Source organism: Dendrobates tinctorius, unplaced genomic scaffold (genome assembly GCF_039654945.1).
Source record: "Dendrobates tinctorius isolate UK_male_01 unplaced genomic scaffold, ASM3965494v1 ptg000082l, whole genome shotgun sequence".
Taxonomy (NCBI): Eukaryota; Metazoa; Chordata; class Amphibia; order Anura; family Dendrobatidae; genus Dendrobates; species Dendrobates tinctorius.
In genome coordinates, this window is record NW_027361750.1 from 24,810,810 (window position 1) to 24,834,220 (window position 23,411).

General features: G+C 43.9%; 1 protein-coding gene across 1 annotated transcript in view; it reads right to left on the reverse strand.

Annotated features, from left to right (window-relative positions):
- Positions 1–23,411, reverse strand: part of RP1 (RP1 axonemal microtubule associated) — a 742,035-nt gene that overhangs the window by 100,166 nt on the left and 618,458 nt on the right. The window contains exons 46-47 of the mRNA XM_073583994.1: positions 6,486–6,612; positions 3,146–3,288 (exon numbers count right to left, since the gene is read on the reverse strand). Of these exons, the coding sequence (XP_073440095.1) occupies positions 3,146–3,288; positions 6,486–6,612 (270 nt within the window). The remainder of the gene's footprint in view (positions 1–3,145; positions 3,289–6,485; positions 6,613–23,411) is intronic.

A 23,411-nucleotide genomic window follows, 5' to 3' on the forward strand; every position in this document is an offset into this window, starting at 1 on the left:
ACAGCCCCAAAGCTTTTGCTGCCACCCCCATGCCTCACAGTAGGTATGGTGTTCTTTGGATGCAACTCAGAATTCTGTCTCCTCCAAACATGATGAGTTTTGTTTCTACAAACAGTTCTACTTTGGTTTCATCAGACCATATGGCATTCTCCAGATACTCTTTTAGATAATCCAAATGATCTCCAACAAACTTCAGACGGGCCCAGACATGTCGTTGCTTATGCAGGGGGACACGTTTGGAACTGCAGGATCTGAGAGCGTAGTGTGTTGCTGATTGTAGCCTTTGTTACGGTGGTCCTAGCTCTAAGCAGGTCATTCACTAGGTCCCCCCGTATGGTTCTGGGATTTTGCTCACCCTTCTTGTGATAATTTTAACCCCACAGGGTGATATTTTGTGTGGAGCCCCAGATCGAGGAAGATTATCAGTGGTCTTGTCTGTCTTCCATTTTCTTTTTATTGCTCTCACAGTTGATTTCATCACACCAAGCTGCTCGCCTATTGCAGATTCAGTCTTCCTAGTCTGGTGCAGGGCTACAATTTTGTTTCTGGTGTCCTTTGACAACTCTTTGGTCTTCACCATTGTTTGGAGTGTGACTGTTTGAGGTTGTGGACAGGTGTCTTTTATACTAACAAGTTCAAACAGGAGCCATTACTACAAGTAATGAGTGGAGGACAGAAAAGCCTCTTAAAGAAAAAGTTACAGGTCTGTGAGAACCAGAAATCTTGCTTGTTTTTAGGTGACCAAATACTTATTTTCAACCATAAATTGTAAAATAAATCTTGCCAAATCAGACAAGGTGATTTTCTGGATTTGTTTTCTCAATTTTGACTCTCATAGTTGTGGTCTACCTATGATGTCAATTACCGGCCTAATTGCTCATTTTGCCTTTCTACCCAACTAATTCTTCTTTTTTCTCTGCTGTATGTAGAAATTGGAAGTCTCTTGTTCCTGCATTTATCATTTCCCTCTTCAACTCCTGACCCAGCTGCTCCCCCACACCTCTCTGCCAGAGACTTTTGCAGTGAAAAGTGACTTTTACAGATAAAAATTACCTCCTGTTTCTACATAGAGCTTAGAAGGACATAGCTAGTCAGTCTTTAATAATGTGGTGTTTTAAACCTAATGGAAAACAGAAGAATTAGCTGGATAGAAAGGCAAAATAAGCAATTGTAAGTACACAGTGCTATATAATATGATGATTGCAATATACAGTGGGTACGGAAAGTATTCAGACCCCTTTAAATTTTTCACTCTTTATTTCATTGCTGCCAATTGGTAAATTCAAAAAAGTTACTTTTTTTCTCATTAATGTACACTCTGCACCCCATCTTGATTGAAAAAAAACAGAAATGTAGAAATTTTTGCAAATTTATTAAAAAAGAAAAACTGAAATATCACATGGTCATAAGTATTCAGACCCTTTGCACAGTATTGAGTAGAAACACCCTTTTGAGCTAGTACAACCATGAATCTTCTTGAGAATGATGCAACAAGTTTTTCACATCTGGATTTGGGGATCCTCTGCCATTCTTCCTTGCAGATCCTCTCCAGTTCCGTCAGGTTGGATGGTGAACGTTAGTGGACAGCTATTGTCAGGTCTCTCCAGAGATCCTCAATTGGGTTTAGGTCAAGGCCCTGACTGGGCCAGTCAAGAAAAGTCACAGAGTTATTCGAAGCCACTCCTTTGTTATTTTAGCTGTGTGCTTAGGGTCATTGTCTTGTTGGAGGGGGAACCTTTGGCCAAGTATGAGGTCCAGAGCATTCTGGAAGAGGTTTTCATCCAGGATATCTCTGTACTTGGCCACATTCATGTTTCCTTCAATTGCAACCAGTCGTCCTGTCCCTGCAGCTGAAAAACACCCCCATAGCATGATGCTGCCACCACCATGTTTCACTGTTGGGATTGTATTGGGCAGGTGATGATCAGTGCCTGATTTTCTCCACACATACTGCTTACAATTATCAACAAAAAGTTCTATCTTCGTCTCATCAGAACAGAGAATCTTATTTCTAATAGTCTGGGAGTCCTTCTTGTGTTTTTTTGCAAACTCTGTGGTCTTTCATACGTCTTGCACTGAGGAGAGGCTTCCGTCGGGCCACTCTGCCATAAAGGCCCGACTGGTGGAGGGATGCAGTGATAGTTGACTTAAACACAGCTGTATTCCAATGAAGGAGTAGAGCCATTTCAAGGAGGATCACAAGGAAATGGACAGCATGTGACTTAAATATGAGTATCTGAGCAAAGGGTCTGAATGCTTATGACCATGTGATATTTCAGTTTTTCTTTTTGTAATAAATTTGCAAAAATTTCTATGTTTGTTTTTTTCAGTCAAGATGGGGTGCAGAGCGTACATTAATGAGGGAAAAAAATGAACTTTTTTTGAATTTGCAAAATGGCTGCAATGAAACACAGAGTGAAAAATGTAAAGGGGTCTGAAAACTTTCCGTACCCACTGTATAATTCAGTGGTTCTTTGTGATCATAAAAAATGTGAAAAACAGATTTGTGGTTCCTTTATTTTTCTGCTGATATCATCCCATAGTATAGGCAAAAAATGGGAAAATAACAAAAAAATGTAAGCCACACATATCATGAAAAAGAGATGCAATAATGATTTGAACATTGCATTTGAGAAAAACAATGTACAGCTCTTTAAACCACAAGTAAACCCCCCCCCCCCCACAAAGTATGCCTGGTCAGGAACAAGGGTAAATGGCCTGGTCAGGAACTGGTTAAACATGCCTGTAACAAGCAAAGTGCAACTCATGGAAGGCAATACAAAAACGGAAGAACTCCTGTAATTTTTGGTGCCATCTATATCAAGTACCCATCATGTTTTTTATGTCCTCCTTACTTGTTTTTGCTTTTTTTCTATTTTCATGTGTTTTTATGTAAGTGATGGATGAATAAAAATGAAAAATTGTTTATTATTAAGTCCGGCATTTGTTGTTTGTCGGTGATTTGTTAATTGTGCCAATGCATTATGAAAGACAATGAGACTAAAGCCACAAATGCTTTACATCGCTTTCACTGGGTAAACAATGAAGGGAATGAGGTACGTTGTTCTGCTGAAAGACCATTATTACTACCCATTGTTAACTTTTTATGGAAACTTGAATTATTAATTTAATTATAACATTATACCTTAGAAGACAATGTTTTCCGTTTGCATTTAACCTTTCTTCTTCCAGTGTTGCCCATCGTTCCAGATAAGGTGATAAACAAATCTATGTCTGTAGCTGCCTTTGGAACTTCACTGATACTGATAGAAATTTTATAGGACTTTACTGTGAAAATTAAAAAAAATATATTATTTTATTATTATTAATATTCTTTCTTTCATGGTAAGAAATAAAAGTTAGTTTCAGATGTGTATGATACCTTAATGTATGAAAAGTATATATGGGGACAAAATTCGATGGTGCTCACTAGTATCAAAAAAATTCCCTTCATTAAGGGTAAAACATAGCGATGAGCGAGTATACTTGTTGCTTGGGTTTTAACTTCTTTTGTGGTCACCTCATTAAATAATTTTTAAGAAGTTTCCACACAATTGTACATTATAAAAAAAAATCTTTATTTATAAGTATCAATATCACAACGTTATAATCATAAAAAGAAGGTGCTGGACCAATTATGAGAGACAAAAGACATAGAAACACCGTATAGTAATATATTCATATTAGTGGGCTATTAATAAATATAAATCAATATGCAGTGTGAGCACCAGGAGAGATGCATAAAAATTCGCTTGCTCCATGTCCAATGATAATTATCTTCAGATGTATAACAATAAAGGAGCATCTCATCAACTGATACTTCACAGTGCATAAATGTAAACTACTAAAAGTAAATACTGTGCAAGTGTGACCCAAAAAATCACTACAACCTACCAATGAATAAAGGTGCTTCCTGTAGCGTCCCTCATGCCCCGACACGTGTTTCGCAATGCTTCATCAATGGAGGCTTGTCAGGAAGAAGGAGGCTACCCCATTTAAATACCCTAGCAGCTATCGCTATTGGCCAGTATAGAAATTTCGCACCTGATTAAAAACACATCCTCATTCTGGAGACACAACTGCGCCTCTGCGCTTAAGATCCTGTATCAAACTAATGCAATATGAACCGCGCATGTGCGGGGTCACGTGGGTTACAACAGCCAATAAAACTGGTGTACAAATATCATGTGATTGCAAGAAGGTCCTATGCTTTCTATGCCAACCTAATATAATGTGAACCGCGCATGTGCAAGGTCACATGGGTTTCATTAGCCAATGAATAGAAGTATACAGGTATCATGTGATCACAAGAAGGTCCTATGTTTTCCTATTTACACGAATTAACATCGCGCCTACGCGCATATGAACTTTATATTACCACTAAAAATGGGGCATAAAAACACCAATTTGGACCATATGACAATGGCGTGTCACTCATATTTGGAAGCATGAATAAATAACGTTATACAATATATAGCCCCAATATTAGAAACCCCATATATCAACAGCTATGTCACAACATCCTGCCCCACTTAACACCATCCATATGGCTGTCTTAGTAAGAAACCACAAAAAAGCAATATAGACCAAAAAATATGAATAATATAATTCATTCATATTTCTAATATTGGGGCTATATATTGTAAACATTTTTTATTCATGCTTCCAAATATGAGTGACACGCCATGAAGTGCTATTGTCATATGGTCCAAATTGGTGTTTTTATGCCCCATTTTTAGGGGTATTACTATTGTTTGATGGAGATATGTTATGGGAATTATTTAATTTACATAATCTATGCCATTAGGAAGTTGATTTACCTATGTATGTTATTGAACATCCTATTTTGGATGACTATTTTTGGAGGCTGTGCGCATGTCTGCACTGTGAGCTGCCGTGAGGGATGCGTGGTGAGTCCGCAGCGTTTTCCTTGTTTTGCCAGGACTGTTGACCTGGCTTTCGGGGGACCATGGGGCCATTGTGACATTCCTCCTTGTTTTTACGGGCCTCATAGTTCGGTACATGCGCCATCTATGCCCTCACATATAGATTCATAATATAAAGTTCCTATGCGCGTAGGCGCGATGTTAATTCTTGTAAATAGGAAAACATAGGACCTTCTTGTGATCACATGATATCTGTATACTTCTATTCATTGGCTAATAAAACCCATGTGAATTTGCACATGCGCGATTCACATTATATTAGGTTGGCATAGAAAGCATAGGACCTTCTTGCAATCACATGATATTTGTACACCAGTTATATTGGCTGTTGGAACCCACGTGACCCCGCACATGCGCCGTTCATATTGCATTAGTTTGATACAGGATCTTAAGCGCACAGGCGCAGTTGTGTCTCCAGAATGAGGAAGTGTTTTTAATCAGGTGCGAAATTTCTATACTGGCCAATAGCGATAGCTGCTAGGGTATTTAAATGGGGTAGCCTCCTTCTTCCTGACAAGCCTCCATTGATGAAGCATTGCGAAACACGTGTCGGGGCATGAGGGACGCTACAGGAAGCACCTTTATTCATTGGTAGGTTGTAGTGATCTTTTGGGTCACACTTGCACAGTATTTACTTTTAGTAGTTTACATTTATGCACTGTGAAGTATCAGTTGATGAGATGCTCCTTTATTGTTATACATCTGAAGATAATTATCATTGGACATGGAGCAAGCGAATTTTTATGCATCTCTCCTGGTGCTCACACTGCATATTGATTTATATTTATTAATAGCCCACTAATATGAATATATTACTATATGGTGTTTCTATGTCTTTTGTCTCTCATAATTGGTCCAGCACCTTCTTTTTATGATTATAACGTTCTGATATTGATACTTGTAAATAAAGATTTTTTTTTTTTATAATGTACCATTGTGTGGAAACGTCTTAAAAATTATTTAATGAGGTGACCACAAAAGAAGTTTTTGTTTATGTCAGGTAAACTGAGGGGGACACAATGTTGAAAATTGTTTTTTTTTTTAAATTATTATATATTGCATCTTGGAGCCATTAATTTAGTGTTATCCAGAAGTAGACAATCCCTTTAATAAAAGCTGCTAAAACTGCACTGTAGCATTGATGACCTGAGTTCATATCCCAGCAAGGACAACATCAGCAAGCAGGTTGTTTCCTCTCCCCGTGTCTGCGTGGGTTTCCTCTGGTGCTCCAGTTTCCTCCCACATTCCAAAGACATACTGATAGAGAATTTAGATTATGAGCCCCAATGGGGACAGTGATGATGAAGTCTGTTAAGCGCTATGGAAATTAAAGGCGCTTAAATAAATAAATCACAAATCACAGATCAGTGTCATACATTTATGCCACTTGATGCTAACTCTAGTCTTCCAGCACTGTATCTCAGTTGGTCCTAAATAGTTACTAGATATGATTGGTTTGAACTTGAAATGCAATGAACTGCTCTCCATTATTATGTGTATTCTAGAAGATATATATTTTTAAAATACATTATTAAAAACCTGTTAGCAAAGGTCCAGACGGTTTCAAAACTGGTAGTTCAGCTGTCAAGTTATTTTCTTTACTACCAAAAGTCTGTAGAAATGGAAATTCTAGAATCTCTCCACTTTGTGTATGCTTTAACTGCACCTGCAGAACATAAAGACAAAAAGCTGCTCAAACACAGCAGACTCAGCAGCAGTACATGGACTTTATACATTTTTAGTTAGAATTTTTAAGGGTGAGTCTCCACGGTCCGGATTGTCGGCGCTTTGGACGGAGGGGGAACCCCGCTCCGCCCAAAGCGCCGCCCCCTTCTGTACGCGCGGTGATTCCGAATGTGTTAATTGACTACATCCGGAATCGCAGCAGCATATACATAAAGTTGGCTATTTACTGAGCGTCCGCAAGGTAAACAGACATGCTGCGGTCTAAAAAGACGCGCCGAATGTCCGGTTTCGCAGGTGTAACCTGCGTATTAGGACGCATAGTGAAGATGGGATTTCATGAAATCCCCTCCACTATGCTGTAACATCTGGCACGCAGCGTTCAACTCGCAGCTAATCCGAATGTATTCCTGAACGTGGAAACATACCCTAAAAGAAAGAGAACATTCTCAACAGTCTCAAATCCTGTGGCACTTCCAGCACTTGCAGCTTTGCAGATGCTTCTACACATAACATGTCTAGCTCCCAACAGCACCTGTTACAGTTAGTCTGGATGTGCTGAGATTGATGGGGGTATAGAGCTTACCCATACTGAGGTGAAGGAACCCCACATACATTAGGGCATTGGTGGCTATATGTGGGGTCACCACCTCGATATGGGTAAGCTCTATACTACCTTTATATTACAAACGGACTGATTAAGCCTTTTTTTCTTGTCTTCCAATATTATACTGCATGATGTATATATTATAGACGGACTGATTATTTTTGTCACTATACTGTCTTAATAGTCTGTTCTATGATTTACGGTATCATGCCTTACATGCAAATTCTTCCATGAATTTGCATGTAAGGTCATTAATATTCCCTGCTTTGTCTGATATAGACTACCTTGCTGCACTTTACTTTTTGTGAAAATCGCCTCCCACCTTTATCTACTTGATTTTATCCCCTTTTGAATCCGCTTACATGTCCCATTTACTCTCTGGTTCATGTCTTTTTTACAATTAATCCTTAATAAACATTTTTATATTTTATACTCTTTTGAATGGTGTTTTCCATGTACTTTGTACCCCGACTTTGATTGTATTGGTCTGAGTGCAATCGGTTGTTTTGTCAGATCGCAGTCGGCCTGAAAATAAGATTGCACAAACCCGAAAAAAGCTGCATTAAAAGGGTTGTTCAAAAATATCATATGTATCTGTGTCTGCGATTGCAAGTCATTATTATTCAAATAAATGGTACTGTGCCGAAAATCCAAACACATCCTCGATTCCTCTGGATAAATGTGAAGCTGTTGATGGACATAGCAGATCCTTTATTTTTAGTGATGAGCGAGTGTGCTCGTAAATTATGTCTGACTCCTCGCAGCTGCATGATTTGTGGCTGCTAGACAGCCTGTATACATGTGTGGATTCCATAACAAAAAGGAAATCCCTGCATGTATTCACGCTGTCTAGCAGCCACAAATCATGCAGCTGCGGGACTCAGACATAATTTACGAGCACACCCAAGATACTCGGAGAACACCATAGCATGCTCGGAAAACTCGAGTAACGAGCACATTCGCTGATCACTATTTATTTTCTAATGCTGGGCAACCTCTCTAAGGCTACTTTCACACTAACGTTTTTTTGCGCTGCGTTTCTTGCGCACATCAAACGCATGACAAAAACGCATACAAACGCTTGTAAACGCTGCTTTTTTTGTCGCCTCATCGTGTACGTTAAGCAAAAAAAAGCAGCGTTTATATGCGTTTTCAAACGTTTTTCATGCGTGTGCTTTATTTTGCGCAACAGTTAGTTTCAAAGTAGGAAAATTCTAGAAAAATTATTGCAACAGACAACACCAATGGGACATGAGGGGGCGTGTGTAATGGTAATTCTTTATATAGACCCTGTGTACAGCTGAATTCTTCACATTTGCTTGCTTTTTCTCTGGACAACATGGATCTGCGCTGGAAGCGTTTTCACTTCAACTTGGATCTGGACATCAGGATGGCTCAGGCTTATGCAGTTACTTGCCATCAACAAAGGGAGAGAGAGAGAGAGACAGCGAAGACGGCAGCGGTGGCGTTTGTTGATGCATCCGATTGTTGAACGCCGTGAGAGCCGAGGAGCGTACCACACCCTCTACAGCGAACTACAGGCAAACCCGGAGAAATTTAGTGATTACACATGGATGTCCCAACAAAGCTTCTGGGATTTACTTGCTCGTGTTGAACAATCCATCCTGAGACAGGACACGCAGCTCCGTCGTGCAATTCCTCCTGAGGAGCGGCTCCTGGTAACTTTACGGTATGTAATATTTACCAAACAATGCCTGCATAATTTTTGTTTTTGACATGTACTATTCCGTAGCATGCAGATTTCTGGGTCGGCAATGTACTCAATATTTGTTTACTTTTATGTTTTCAAATAACCATATACAGCAATAGTAAAATTTTCTTTCTTTGTCTGTTTCTCAGATTCCTTGCGACTGGAGAGACCCTATCTTCACTCCACTTTCAGCACTGGATTGGAATTTCCACCTTGTCGGGAATTATTTCGGACACCTGCCGGGCTTTGTGGAACGTTCTTTGTCCAGAATTTATGCCCCTGCCCACTGCTGAAAAGTGGATGGAAATTGCTGACAAATTTTGGACAGTCTGCAATTTCCCCAACTGTTTGGGAGCTGTTGATGGGAAACACATAAGGATTATCAAACCAAAAAGAACTGGATCAGAGTACTATAACTACAAAAAGTACTTTTCTACAGTACTCATGGCCATTGCGGATGCCGGATGTATGTTTGTAGCAGTGGACATTGGTGCGTTTGGCCGTGGGAATGACTCCCAGGCTTTTAAGAACTCGGGACATGGGCCGGAGGTTGTATGGCAACCAATTTAATTTCCCCATGCCACGGCCTCTTCCCCACACCGAAGCCCTTTGTAATGGTTGGGGATGAGGCTTTTCATATGTGCGCAAACCCGCTGAAACCCTACTCCAGCCGTGACTTGGACCACACAAAAAGATATTTAATTACAGGCTGACCAGGGCCAGAAGAACTGTAGAGTGTGCTTTTGGGATTCTTGTCTCCAGATGGCGCATTCTCGGCACAGTCATTAATCTTAAACTTGAAACAGTGGATGAGGTGGTGAAGGCCTGTGTGGTTCTACATAATTTTGTGATGGCTAAAGAGCACCCTAACTTTGAACTAGATGAACCTGCTGCAAACCCATTGCCTGAATTCACTCAGCACCCTCTCAGGTCATCCGTTGAAGTTGGCCAAATGAGGGACCAATTTGCGGCCTACTTCATCTCAGATGTAGGACGGGTGGAATGGCAAGAGCAAATGGTGTAAAAAAATTTTATTGTGTATATATTAATAAAAAAACTGTGATACCTGTACCGAGTGCACTATGTTTTTTTACACTGCAATACAATTATCAACTGTCCAAGTATTCCTGTGAATTCATGATGCTGTGTTTTGTGCATCATGAATTTACTAGCACTCCTGACTAGGTGACTATACATACACCCAATTTGTATGCCCTTTATCAACTGTAAAGTTTTCTGTTCAATTTTTAGCGACAGTGGATAATACAAATATTTGTGTCACATGATCTGAAGTAAAAAATTGTGATTTGGGTATGCACTCGTAACCGTCATTCTTTATGGGACACCTGACCATATGACTCATTATTTTTTGGATTACCACTGTGGCTTGAGTTTGAAATGAGACCGGACAGATAATTTAGCTTATACAACTTCGACAATCCCCTACTGTCATGATGAAGTGAGGACCCCCAAAAAAAGCATCCTGACTTCAGAATGTTATCACATCTGGCCAGGTAAATACACATATGAGTTATACTGCAGCATCACTATGGTCTGCATGAAATACATTCAGACTGAAGCAACACTGCAGGTTAAAAATCATATGTGTATTCACCAGCCCAGTTTTGATATATATTTGTGATACTAGGCCAGGGTATTGTACATATGACATGTTTTTTAACCATCATTTCCTCAGTTAATTCAACACACACTGAATAGATAGAGGATGTGGCTATTTACAAGGTATATCTAGAATTCCCCGGGCTGGTCTCACAAAAAGGAGGATGGTAAAAAAGACCATCCTCAATTACGTTTTTATGATACCTGCCAAGGTGACAATAGATATGCCTTGCACTCAACACCATCCTCTATTAAGTCTGTGCAATCTGGGCAAACTGAATAGACTGGTGGTGAAAATACAAGTCATATTTGTTTGGTTGACAACACATATCTCCTTGAAACACACAAGAAACATGTGTCAGTAGTGGAGATATGAGTGGGCAAACAAACAAAGTGTACGGCGCAGTGTGTGTACGGCGCAGTGTGTGGAGGTGGCGACAAAGACATTAACAAAATGTTATTATGGTAAACCATATCTGCAAGTTTATTTTAAACAAAATAAATTTTTTTAAAAATTTTTTTCCCTCGTTTGGGGGAACTACGTATCACGATTGGGGTGTGCAGTGACGAGTAACGATTTATAGTGGACGAAGGTGTTCTAGGGAAGGGGCGACAAAAGTTGTGGGGGAAGGGAGGTCACTGATGGAAATGGGGGTAGACAAATAAGGAGGAGAGTGGGGAGGTACTGTCAAATTTTTAGGTCTTTTTTTTTGTCTCCTTAAAGTAGCCTGCCTGGACCTTCTTGTGCCCAATGCCCACCTTGAGTCTTGTGCACGCATAGAACTTTGAGCAATTATGGAATGGGGGTCACCCGTTTGCTGCAGCTGCGGCTGCTGCTGTTGTGGCTGCTGTTGCTGCTGCTGCTCAGTGGTGGTGGTGGCAGTGCTCATCCTTGCAGGAGGACTGGTAGCGGCAGTGCTGGTCCACGTTTGTGGAGCGGTGGAGGCAGGGCTACAACATGTAGGAGGGGTGGCGGCAGGGCTGTTCCACGTTGGAATAGTGGTCACAGTGGCAGTGCTCCAAGCAGGCGTGTGGGTGGTGGTGGTGCTCCAGACAGGAGCAGCGCTTGCCATGGTGGTGGCGGTGAGGTGACCAGCAGCACTCATACTTGTGGTGCTGTAATGGTGGCTATCAAGGCTTTGCATAGAAGTGGCCGTGCAGTGGTATGCAGCAGAAGTCGGTACTGTTGTGAAGGGAGTCAGTGGTGGCACAGGTGGGAATGACACCGCTGACTGCTGCACGTACCTATTCTGCTGCATAGCCTGCAAGTAAGCAGTGTTGCAGGCCTGCAACACACTCAGCTGTTGCTCAGGACTAAGGTGTTCCGCCATGCCCCGTTCGATTTTACTAAAGAAATGGTGCGCTGGTCTGTTGAGGTCGGCCTCCAGACGGTCAAGGTGCTGTTCGACAGAGTTGAAGCGGTGTTCCATTTGGTTAAAACCTCTTTCCATGAGTAAAAAACTGCTTTCAACTCTGTCTGACAGCGACTTGAGGCTGGCATGAAAGGCCTCGCTCAAGTGCATGAACTCGGGCAAGACAGGCCTGTCCAAGGCCCCCTGCTGCTGGCGGGTAGTGCCCGCATAACCAGTGGCAGAGACCTGGGACAGGGGAACACCTGATTGACCAGCTTCCTGGTCACCAGCTGTCTGTGTTGCTGACCTGCAAGGTGCTTCCTGGCTGTCGGATGGCTGGGACAGGTCAGAGGACGTCCGATGAAGGACCGCTCCAGGGACAGGTTGCAGGGTGCTGCTCCAGGTGCTGTGGAAAGAAAAGAAAAATATTACTGTCATGCATTTACAAGAAGCATCAGCTGTGGACTAGAAAAGCATTTCTTTTTAAAACCACCAAAAAAAAAAATACTTACGCTCTGGTGGCAAGGACCGGTCTTAGGAACTCCAAATGTGATGGTACCGGTATTTGGTTATGGTCCTTGCCGCTGAACCACTGCGAACCTGTCCCTCAGCATGAACATCAGTGTTGAAGCGGTCCTTCATCGAGCGCCACCGTGTTCTGACTTTGTTCACTGTTAGAACAAAAAAAAAAATGTATGACAGGATGCAAGATATATTCTATGAGTAAACACAACTGTGCTATCGTAAAAACAGTCAATGCAACACAATTCAGCAATACAATACCCAAAACAGGGACTGTTGATCCTGATATTACGGTTGAGTTTCCACATAGAATATATCTATAAGTAAACACAACTGTGCCATCAGTAAAAACAGTCAATGCAACACAATTCAGCAATCCAATACCCAAAGCAGTGACTGTTGATCCTGATATTACGGTTGAGTTAACACATAGAATATATCTATGAGTAAACACAACTGTGCCATCAGTGGAAAGGTCAATAGTCACTGCGGCATCACAGAGCAGGTAAATACTTACGAAACGCCTTTTTGGAGGTTGCAGGGGCGCTGTCCCAGCCATCCATCAACGCTGCGGCCACCTCATTCCATAGCCTCCGGGTCACTACATTGTCCTTGTGCAGCTGGTCACGGCTGTCCCACAACGGGACACGCTCCTGGACAAGTTGTATCAGGTGTTCATTATCCAGGTAGATGTCTTCATCCCGTTGTGGAACCTAGATAAAAAATCAAACATTAGAATCTTTGTGTGAATGAAAAGGTTTAAAAAAAAAAAAGGAAAGAAGAACGATAGAAGATAAAAAAAAAACACATTTTTTTTTTAAATTTACATTCAAAATTATGACTTACATTACGTGTAACCGCCGGGACTTGGCTTTGCTGCTCATGCTGTTCGGTGTCACTACACGAGTCCGATGATGTTGTCTGAAAAAAAGAATAAAAATGATTAGACATTTGTATAGGCAGCAGCTATACTTACCCAAAGGCACAAAAAAAAAACACCTCACGCTCTGCTTGGGCCACTTCCTCCTGGGATGGGGAATAATTGGATCCAGAAGACGACATACTGCATGTAAAAAACAATACAAACCATTAGTACATAATAAACTTGATAAGACAGGCATACATTTAGATGAAGAATACTCACATTCTTGCTGCTCAAGCTCCAAAATTCTTTGTGGTTTTGCTGTCTGTCTGCTCTCCAGGCTGTCTGTAGAGTTGTGGTACAGTGCAGGCAGACACCTTCTTTATCTAAACTCATCCCAAACAATGTTGCTTGTGTAGGGGGTGGTTTCAACCAGTGTCTAGACATTGTTTACTCAAAAAAAGCATGTTATGATAAGCGCTCATAAGTGCTGACGTGCTCTGAGCCATGCGCTAGTCAGCGCACCCATAGACTGTAGTGTTAGTTTTTTGCGCATTTAGTGCACACACGTGCGCATGTGCATTTTTTCAGCTGATGGGCGTAACAAAAAATGCAACATGTAGCGTCTGGGTGCACACCTGGAAAAACGCAGCGCACGAAAATCGCTGATGAGCGCTTACATGCGCTAAACCATGCACGCACATGTTAAATATAGGGGAGCAATGCGCATGCGCACTATAGCGCACAAGGCGCAGAGCTAAAAAATGCTAGTGTGAAACCAGCCTAAAATACGTACTTTTCTGCAAAAATTTTTTTCTACAGACTTGCATTTTTCGCCCATTCTTTTATGTCACAGTAGTGATGCAGCCGTGGGTCTCATCACTACCTGTATGTGAGACCTGACCATACACAGCGTTCATTGTAAAAGCAATGGTATATTTCAGCGATTATCCTCATCATTAGTAACAAATCTCACATCATAATGATCCCAGACTCTCACATTCCAGCTAGTTTATTCCTGAGACCTCTGAATGATTTTATTTAAGAGCATATAAACATTTGTGAACTCTTTGCAGCCGCACTTGTTGTTCTCATTATATATAACATCACAAAAGGAACATGCCAGGGGTGGCAGTATAAACACTATCAATTCTGCTCTTATTTCTTTCAATTTGACTTCATTACTAACAGTTTGCCCATTACTGGATGTGTGATCTCTGTTGGAAAATACCTTCCCCACGGTGATAAGCTTTAGTAATGTAAGTTCTGCTGTCTCGAAAAACAGTTCTACCTTTAGTGTGATATTTTCTTTGTTTTAAGTGTACCCTGGAGATTTGTAAAACGCTTGTAAGAAAATATTGCATCACGGTGATGGCCTGATAATGGGGTATTATATTGTGATTAGGGAACATTTTTGGAAGTATGTGGCCTCAGTCGTGCAGCTAAGAGAGATGCCTTACGTGGTGTTCTCCATCCTAAGTGGGAGGGGACTGGAGTTTTCTTTCATGGTTCTTGTTATTTGCTTCCATTAACCCCTTTATGCCACAGCCCTTTTTCGTTTTTGCGTTTGTTTTTCGCTCCTCTTCTTCCCAAAGCCATAACTTTTTTTCATTTTTTCATCAATATGGCCATGATAGGACTTTTTTGCATGATGAGTTGTACTTTTGAACTACATCATTGATTCTACCATGTCATTTACTCGAAAACAATTCCACAACTGTTTTTTGGATATTTTTTGCCACGTTCACCAAATTCTAAAACTGACCTGCCATTATGATTCTCCAGGTCATTACAAGTTCGTAGATACCATACATGTATAGATTTTTCTTATATAAATGGTGAAAAAAAGCCAAAGTTTGTTAAAAAAACAATTACGCCATTTTCCGATACGCGTAGCGTCTCCATTTTTCGCGATCTCGGGTTGGGTGAGAGCTTAGTTTTTGCATGCCGACCTGATGGTTTTAATGATACCTTTTTGGTGTGAATACTAGAGTTGAGCGAAACGGGTCGAAAAATTTCAAAAGTCGCCGACTTTTGGCAAAGTCGGGTTTCATGAAACGAAACCCGACCCTAGGATGAGGTCGGCCACGAGGTCGGCAACTTACGCGCCAAAGTCGCGTTTCAAAAGTTTGTTTTGCGCTCTTTTTCAGCCAATCAGGATCCACGGACACTGTGGGCAACGTGATGACATAGGCAGGGGTCACCACCATCTTTCAGAAGGGCATGCAAGTGATTGGCTTGCTTTGGTGGGCGTCACAGGGGGTATAAAAGGGCGTGCACGCCGACCGCCATCTTACTTCTGCCGATCTCAGTATAGGGAGAGGTTGCTGCTGATTCTGTAGGGAGAGCGTTAGGCAGGGAAGAAGACAAAAAAACTGCTTCTGCTGCTAGCGATTTGGCCTGCACAACACACCAGTCACTGTGTGTGCAGTGCAAGGGGAGGCTATATAGTGGTGCATCAGTGGTGTTGGTTGTTGGGCTGCCTTCTAAGGCTTCCTGACATTCCTGCATTGCTGTTTACCCACTGCTCCGCAAACTGCTTTTTTAAAAGCAATCCCAATTTTTTTTTTTTGGCCTGCTGAGAAGAAAAAAAAACTGCTTCTGCTGCTAGCAATTTGGCCTGCACAACACACCAGTCACTGTGTGTGCAGTGCAAGGGGAGGCTATATTGTGGTGTATCAGTGGTGTTGGTTGTTGGGCTGCCTTTTAAGGCTTCCTGACAGGCTGGCATTGCTGTTTACCCACTGCTCCGCAAACTGCTTTTTTAAAAGCAATCCAATCTCCCTTATCCTCTAGTCACTTTTGTCACAGCTGTGCCATCGAGCCTGTGACATAGCGCTCAGATATTCATTGGGCCTCACACAATCCAAAAGTGTCCAGTGTCCAAAAGTGTGTGCAGAGATTCAAAATCTCCCTTATCCTCTAGTCACTTTGGTCACAGCTGTGCCATCGAGCCTGTCACATAGCGCTCAGATATTCATTGGGCCTCACACAATCCAAAAGTGTCCAGTGTCCAAAAGTGTGTGCAGAGATTCAAAATCTCCCTTATCCTCTAGTCACTTTGGTCACAGCTGTTCCATCGAGCCTGTCACATAGCGCTCAGATATTCATTGGGCCTCACACAATCCAAAAGTGTCCAGTGTCCAAAAGTGTGTGCAGAGATTCAAAATCTCCCTTATCCTCTAGTCACTTTGGTCACAGCTGTGCCATCGAGCCTGTCACATAGCGCTCAGATATTCATTGGGCCTCACACAATCCAAAAGTGTCCAGTGTCCAAAAGTGTGTGCAGAGATTCAAAATCTCCCTTATCCTCTAGTCACTTTGGTCACAGCTGTTCCATCGAGCCTGTCACATAGCGCTCAGATATTCATTGGGCCTCACACAATCCAAAAGTGTCCAGTGTCCAAAAGTGTGTGCAGAGATTCAAAATCTCCCTTATCCTCTAGTCACTTTGGTCACAGCTGTGCCATCGAGCCTGTCACATAGCGCTCAGATATTCATTGGGCCTCACACAATCCAAAAGTGTCCAGTGTCCACAAGTGTGTGCAGAGATTCAAAATCTCCCTTATCCTCTAGTCACTTTGGTCACAGCTGTGCCATCGAGCCTGTCACATAGCGCTCAGATATCAGTGGGCCTCACACAATCCAAAAGTGTCCAGTGTCCACGAGTGTCTGCAGAAATTCAAAATCTCCCCTGTCCTATAGACACCTTGTACCTTGTTTTACATTACTATATAGTTTGTTGGATTTTGTCTACATTTCTACCAAAAATGAGGAAGGCTGGTGGAAGAGGCCGTGGAATAGGGCGGGGGTTGGCAGCTGGTAATGATGGTGTTGGTGGTGGATCTGATGGTAGTGGCAAGAGCAAAATAGGACCGAATGCAGGAGGTGCTGACCCTGCGTCATCGTCTGGCTACATAAGGCCTCGAACGCTTAGTTTTCTAGGAGTTGGCAAACCGCTTTTAAAGCCAGAGCATCAGGAAAAAGTTTTGTCTTATATTGCTGACTCAGCCTCCAGCTCTATCGCCTCCTCTTCTTCAGTTGTAAAAAGTAAAAGCACTGAGTCGTCATTGGAGGCTCATGTTCATGAACCACACCTTTCCTTGTGTCCTTCACCCCAACCAAGATTGAAGGATGACGCAGGCCATACTACTGATTACTCCATGGAGCTGTTTTCACATACCATGCCTGGATTATCAAGTGAAATGGTGAATTACCCAGGCCAAGATGAATCTGACATGGAGTGCACTGATGCACAGCCTCTGATGGATGATTCTGCTGGTACATTCACTCAGAGCACTACATTGTCCTCGCAGTGTACAGAGCCAGATTCTGACCCTGATGAGACTCAGGTGCCCCTTCCCGCACACTATACCACCATACACGGTGACACAGAGGAAGGTGCACATGACATAGAAGAGGAGGTGATGGATGACCCAGTTGTTGACCCAGATTGGCATCCATTGGGGGAAGAGGGTGCTGCTTCCAATAGCTCAGATGAGGAGCATCCACAGCAGACATCGACATCGCAACAGCTGTTATCTGGCAGGCCCGGAGCACTCCAAAGACAGGTTCCAAACATCAAAAGAGTTGCTGGACAGCTTGTCCAGAGGGTCAAAAGATCACAGCATGCTAGGCCGCAAAATGTCTGCCAAAGTAGGAAGAGTGCAGTGTGGCACTTTTTTGACCAAAATCCTCATGATCAGGCCAAGGTTATCTGTAAGAAGTGCGCATAGACCTTTAGCCGAGGGAAAAATCTGAAAAATTTGAATACCAGTTGCATGCTTAGACATTTAACCAGCATGCACTTGCAAACGTGGACACAACACCAAACCTCAAGTGCCACATGTGCAACTGATCACAGCGAAGGTAGTCAGCAACGCTACATTGTTTCCCCCACTGTAAGCCCACCGGTTAGCACAGCAGCAAATGTTGAGGTGTCGTTGCAAGGCCACAGCAGTCAGGGAATCCCACTGTTATATCAACGAAAGACTGATTCTAGGCCATCAGAAAGAACACCAACTCCATCACCATCATCAACCCTCTCTCAGTCCGCCCTGTCCACCGCTACTTCCACCATATGCAGCTCTCAAGTCCAGCTCACCCTCCCAGACACTATGAGTAGGTCAAGAAAGTACTCAGTCTCTCATCCGCGTACACTGGGTTTGAACGCCCACATTGCCAAACTAATCTCGTTTGAGATGATGCCCTTTCGGTTGGTGGAAAGCACAGCTTTCCGCGAACTCATGGCCTATGCAGTACCACGCTATGACCTACCCAGTCGCCACTTCTTCTCTCGCAAAGCCATCCCAGCCCTCCACCATCATGTGAAAGACCGCATTGTCCATGCACTCAAGCAGTCAGTGAGCGGAAAGGTGCACCTCACAACTGATGCATGGTCCAGTCGGCATGGCCAGGGCCGTTACGTGTCCATCACTGCGCACTGGGTTAATGTGGTGGATGCAGGGTCCACAGGGGACAGCGGTGGTGGGACAGTGCTGCCTAGCCCACGGTATAGGAAACAGTTGGCTGTAGGCGTTCGACCCTCCTCCTCCAGAAGCGAAAGCTCGTCCACAGAGCGCAGTCGTACGAGCACTCCATCTGCAGCTGCCACTGTTGCACACGATGTGTCCCCCTATCGAGCAGCTAGTGGAAAGCGTCAGCAGGCTGTGTTGCAGATGATGTGTTTGGGCAACAGACACACCGCCGAGGTGCTGGCCGAGTACTTGAAGCGACAAACTGAGTCATGGCTGGGCAGTGTACATCTTGAGGCAGGCAAGGTAGTTAGTGATAACGGCCGTAATTTTGTGGCAGCCATAGCCCTTTCAAAACTCAGCCACATACCTTGCTTGGCTCACACCTTGAACCTGGTGGTGCAGTGCTTCCTCAAAAATTATCCGGAGTTAACAGCCCTGCTCCAGAAGGTGCGAAGACTGTGCGCGCACATCCGCCGGTCGCCTGTACACTCCGTTCGTATGCAGAAGCTGCAGCGATTGCTCCACCTTCCCAACCACCGCCTCATTATCGACATTGCAACAAGGTGGAACTCCACCCTGCAGATGGTGGAGCGGCTGTGCGAGCAGAGGCAGGCCATAATGCATTTGTGGGAGGATACACGGCCAGGCACTTTGAGAGCAGACATGGAGTTGACAGGTGTGCAGTGGTCGAAGCTGAAAGACGTCTGTAAAGTCCTTCAGTGTTTTGAGGAATGCACACGGCTGGTAAGCGCAGACGACGCCATCCTAAGCATGAGCATCCCACTTATGCGTCTGCTCATGCAAACTTTGACGCACCTTAAGGAGCAGGCGTCTGCAGCCAATGTTGATGAGGAGGAAGAGGAGGAGGGAATCCTTGATGACATTCAGCCATTGTCTGCTCAGGGACCTCTCCTGGACGAGGTGGAGGAAGAAGAGGAGGAGGAGGAGGATGATGATGGGGATGATTACTTAGGGGAGGAGGATGCATCTCGTGGGGCAAGTGAAAATGTTGGCGTGGCAAGGTTTGGTACAGGGTTTGTGCGTGACTGGAGGGATGTGGATTTGCCAAAAAGTGCTCCTCCACCCAGCACTCGCAGTGCATCATTGACACCGGGAACATTGGCCCACATGTCAGATTATGCCTTGCAGATCCTAAAAAGGGACCCCCGCATTGCCAAAATGATGAACGATGACGACTACTGGTTGGCCAGCATCCTGGATCCACGCTATAAAGGCAAATTACAAAACATCATGCCACAGGAGAACCTTGACCTAATATTGGCTAATAAACAAGCAACTCTGGTAAATCGGTTGCTTGAGGCATTCCCAGCACACAGCAGCGGTGATGGTTCTCACACGAGACGTATGGGCCGGGGGCAGCTTGGCAGAGGTGTTCGTGGTGCACACAGCAGAAGTGGCGTTGGAGACAGGGGTTTCATGACAATGTTGTGGACTGATTTTTCAAATACCGCTCACACAACTGGTAATACTGCATCGATGGAAAGTGACAGGAGACAGCAGTTGTCAACTATGGTTACAAACTACTTTTCCTCCCATATCGATGTTCTCCCACACAGGTCATTCCCCTTTGACTATTGGGCCGCTAAACTGGACACCTGGCCTGAATTGGCCCAATATGCCTTACAGGAGCTCGCTTGCCCAGCTGCAAGTGTGCTATCGGAAAGAGTCTTCAGTGCAGCTGGATCAATCCTGACAGAAAAAAGGACCCGTCTGTCAACCCAAAATGTGGATGATCTAACCTTCATTAAAATGAACCATGCATGGGTTTCCAAGGATTTTGTCCCACCTTCCCCTGATGACACATAGGGTGACAGAAAAATGGCTTGCTTTGGTCCACCTCTTCCTGGGACTTCACCTATTTCGCCTTTTGCATCAGCTGAATGTCCAACATCAACATATGCCACTTTCTAAAACTCCCTAACTGTGCTGCCTCCCCCCCCCATGGCCGGGGTCACCACCTAGCGTACAACACCGTGCGAGTGCCGTTGCCCTGGACAGGTGGGTAGGCCGACTCTTGGGCGCGGGCACTGGCACAGGGTCCCTCATAGTGCAATCAAGTGTCTCTGACGGTGGTGGTGCACACCCGCCGTCAGACACACCACTGTACTATGAGGGGCCCAGTGCCAGTACCGACGCCCACGAGTGGGCCCCCCTTGCTTGGGCAGGGCCCCAGCATTTGCAATCTTTATCTCTCCCTGCTCCTCCGCTGTGTAATCTGGGCCGTCAAATCCATACTGGGCCTAACACCGTCTGAGCCTGCCTCCTGATGTATAGACATATATTTTGAATGTGTACGCTATCCATACATGTTATCTGGGGATACGGTACCCTTTCTAACCTTTGTGCAATCACGTGCAATCAATACTGGGCCTAACACCGTCTGAGCCTGCCTCCTGAGACATATATTTTGAATGTGTACGCTATCCATACATGTTATCCGGGGATACGGTACCCTTTCTAACCTTTGTGCAATCACGTGCAATCCATACTGGGCCTAACACCGTCTGAGCCTGCCTCCTGAGACATATATTTTGAATGTGTACGCTATCCATACATGTTATCCGGGGAAACGGTACCCTTTCTAACCTTTGTGCAATCACGTGCAATCCATACTGGGCCTAACACCGTCTGAGCCTGCCTCCTGAGACATATATTTTGAATGTGTACGCTATCCATACATGTTATCCGGGGATACGGTACCCTTTCTAACCTTTGTGCAATCACGTGCAATCCATACTGGGCCTAACACCGTCTTAGCCTGCCTCCTGAGACATATATTTTGAATGTGTACGCTATCCATACATGTTATCCGGGGATACGGTACCCTTTCTAACCTTTGTGCAATCACGTGCAATCCATACTGGGCCTAACACCGTCTGAGCCTGCCTCCTGAGACATATATTTTGAATGTGTACGCTATCCATACATGTTATCCGGGGATACGGTACCCTTTCTAACCTTTGTGCAATCACGTGCAATCAATACTGGGCCTAACACCGTCTGAGCCTGCCTCCTGAGACATATATTTTGAATGTGTACGCTATCCATACATGTTATCCGGGGATACGGTACCCTTTCTAACCTTTGTGCAATCACGTGCAATCCATACTGGGCCTAACACCGTCTTAGCCTGCCTCCTGAGACATATATTTTGAATGTGTACGCTATCCATACATGTTATCCGGGGATACGGTACCCTTTCTAACCTTTGTGCAATCACGTGCAATCCATACTGGGCCTAACACCGTCTGAGCCTGCCTCCTGAGACATATATTTTGAATGTGTACGCTATCCATACATGTTATCCGGGGATACGGTACCCTTTCTAACCTTTGTGCAATCACGTGCAATCAATACTGGGCCTAACACCGTCTGAGCCTGCCTCCTGAGACATATATTTTGAATGTGTACGCTATCCATACATGTTATCCGGGGATACGGTACCCTTTCTAACCTTTGTGCAATCACGTGCAATCCATACTGGGCCTAACACCGTCTGAGCCTGCCTCCTGAGACATATATTTTGAATGTGTACGCTATCCATACATGTTATCCGGGGAAACGGTACCCTTTCTAACCTTTGTGCAATCACGTGCAATCCATACTGGGCCTAACACCGTCTGAGCCTGCCTCCTGAGACATATATTTTGAATGTGTACGCTATCCATACATGTTATCCGGGGATACGGTACCCTTTCTAACCTTTGTGCAATCACGTGCAATCCATACTGGGCCTAACACCGTCTTAGCCTGCCTCCTGAGACATATATTTTGAATGTGTACGCTATCCATACATGTTATCCGGGGATACGGTACCCTTTCTAACCTTTGTGCAATCACGTGCAATCCATACTGGGCCTAACACCGTCTGAGCCTGCCTCCTGAGACATATATTTTGAATGTGTACGCTATCCATACATGTTATCCGGGGAAACGGTACCCTTTCTAACCTTTGTGCAATCACGTGCAATCCATACTGGGCCTAACACAGTCTGAGCCTGCCTCCTGAGACATATATTTTGAATGTGTACGCTATCCATACATGTTATCTGGGGATACGGTACCCTTTCTAACCTTTGTGCAATCACGTGCAATCCATACTGGGCCTAACACCGTCTGAGCCTGCCTCCTGAGACATATATTTTGAATGTGTACGCTATCCATACATGTTATCCGGGTATACGGTACCCTTTCTAACCTTTGTGCAATCACGTGCAATCCATGCTGGGCCTAACACCGTCTGAGCCTGCCTCCTGAGACATATATTTTGAATGTGTACGCTATCCATACATGTTATCCGGGGATACGGTACCCTTTCTAACCTTTGTGCAATCACGTGCAATCCATACTGGGCCTAACACCGTCTGAGCCTGCCTCCTGAGACATATATTTTGAATGTGTACGCTATCCATACATGTTATCCGGGGATACGGTACCCTTTCTAACCTTTGTGCAATGACGTGCAATCCATACTGGGCCTAACACCGTCTGAGCCTGCCTCCTGAGACATATATTTTGAATGTGTACGCTATCCATACATGTTATCTGGGGATACGGTACCCTTTCTAACCTTTGTGCAATCACGTGCAATCCATACTGGGCCTAACACC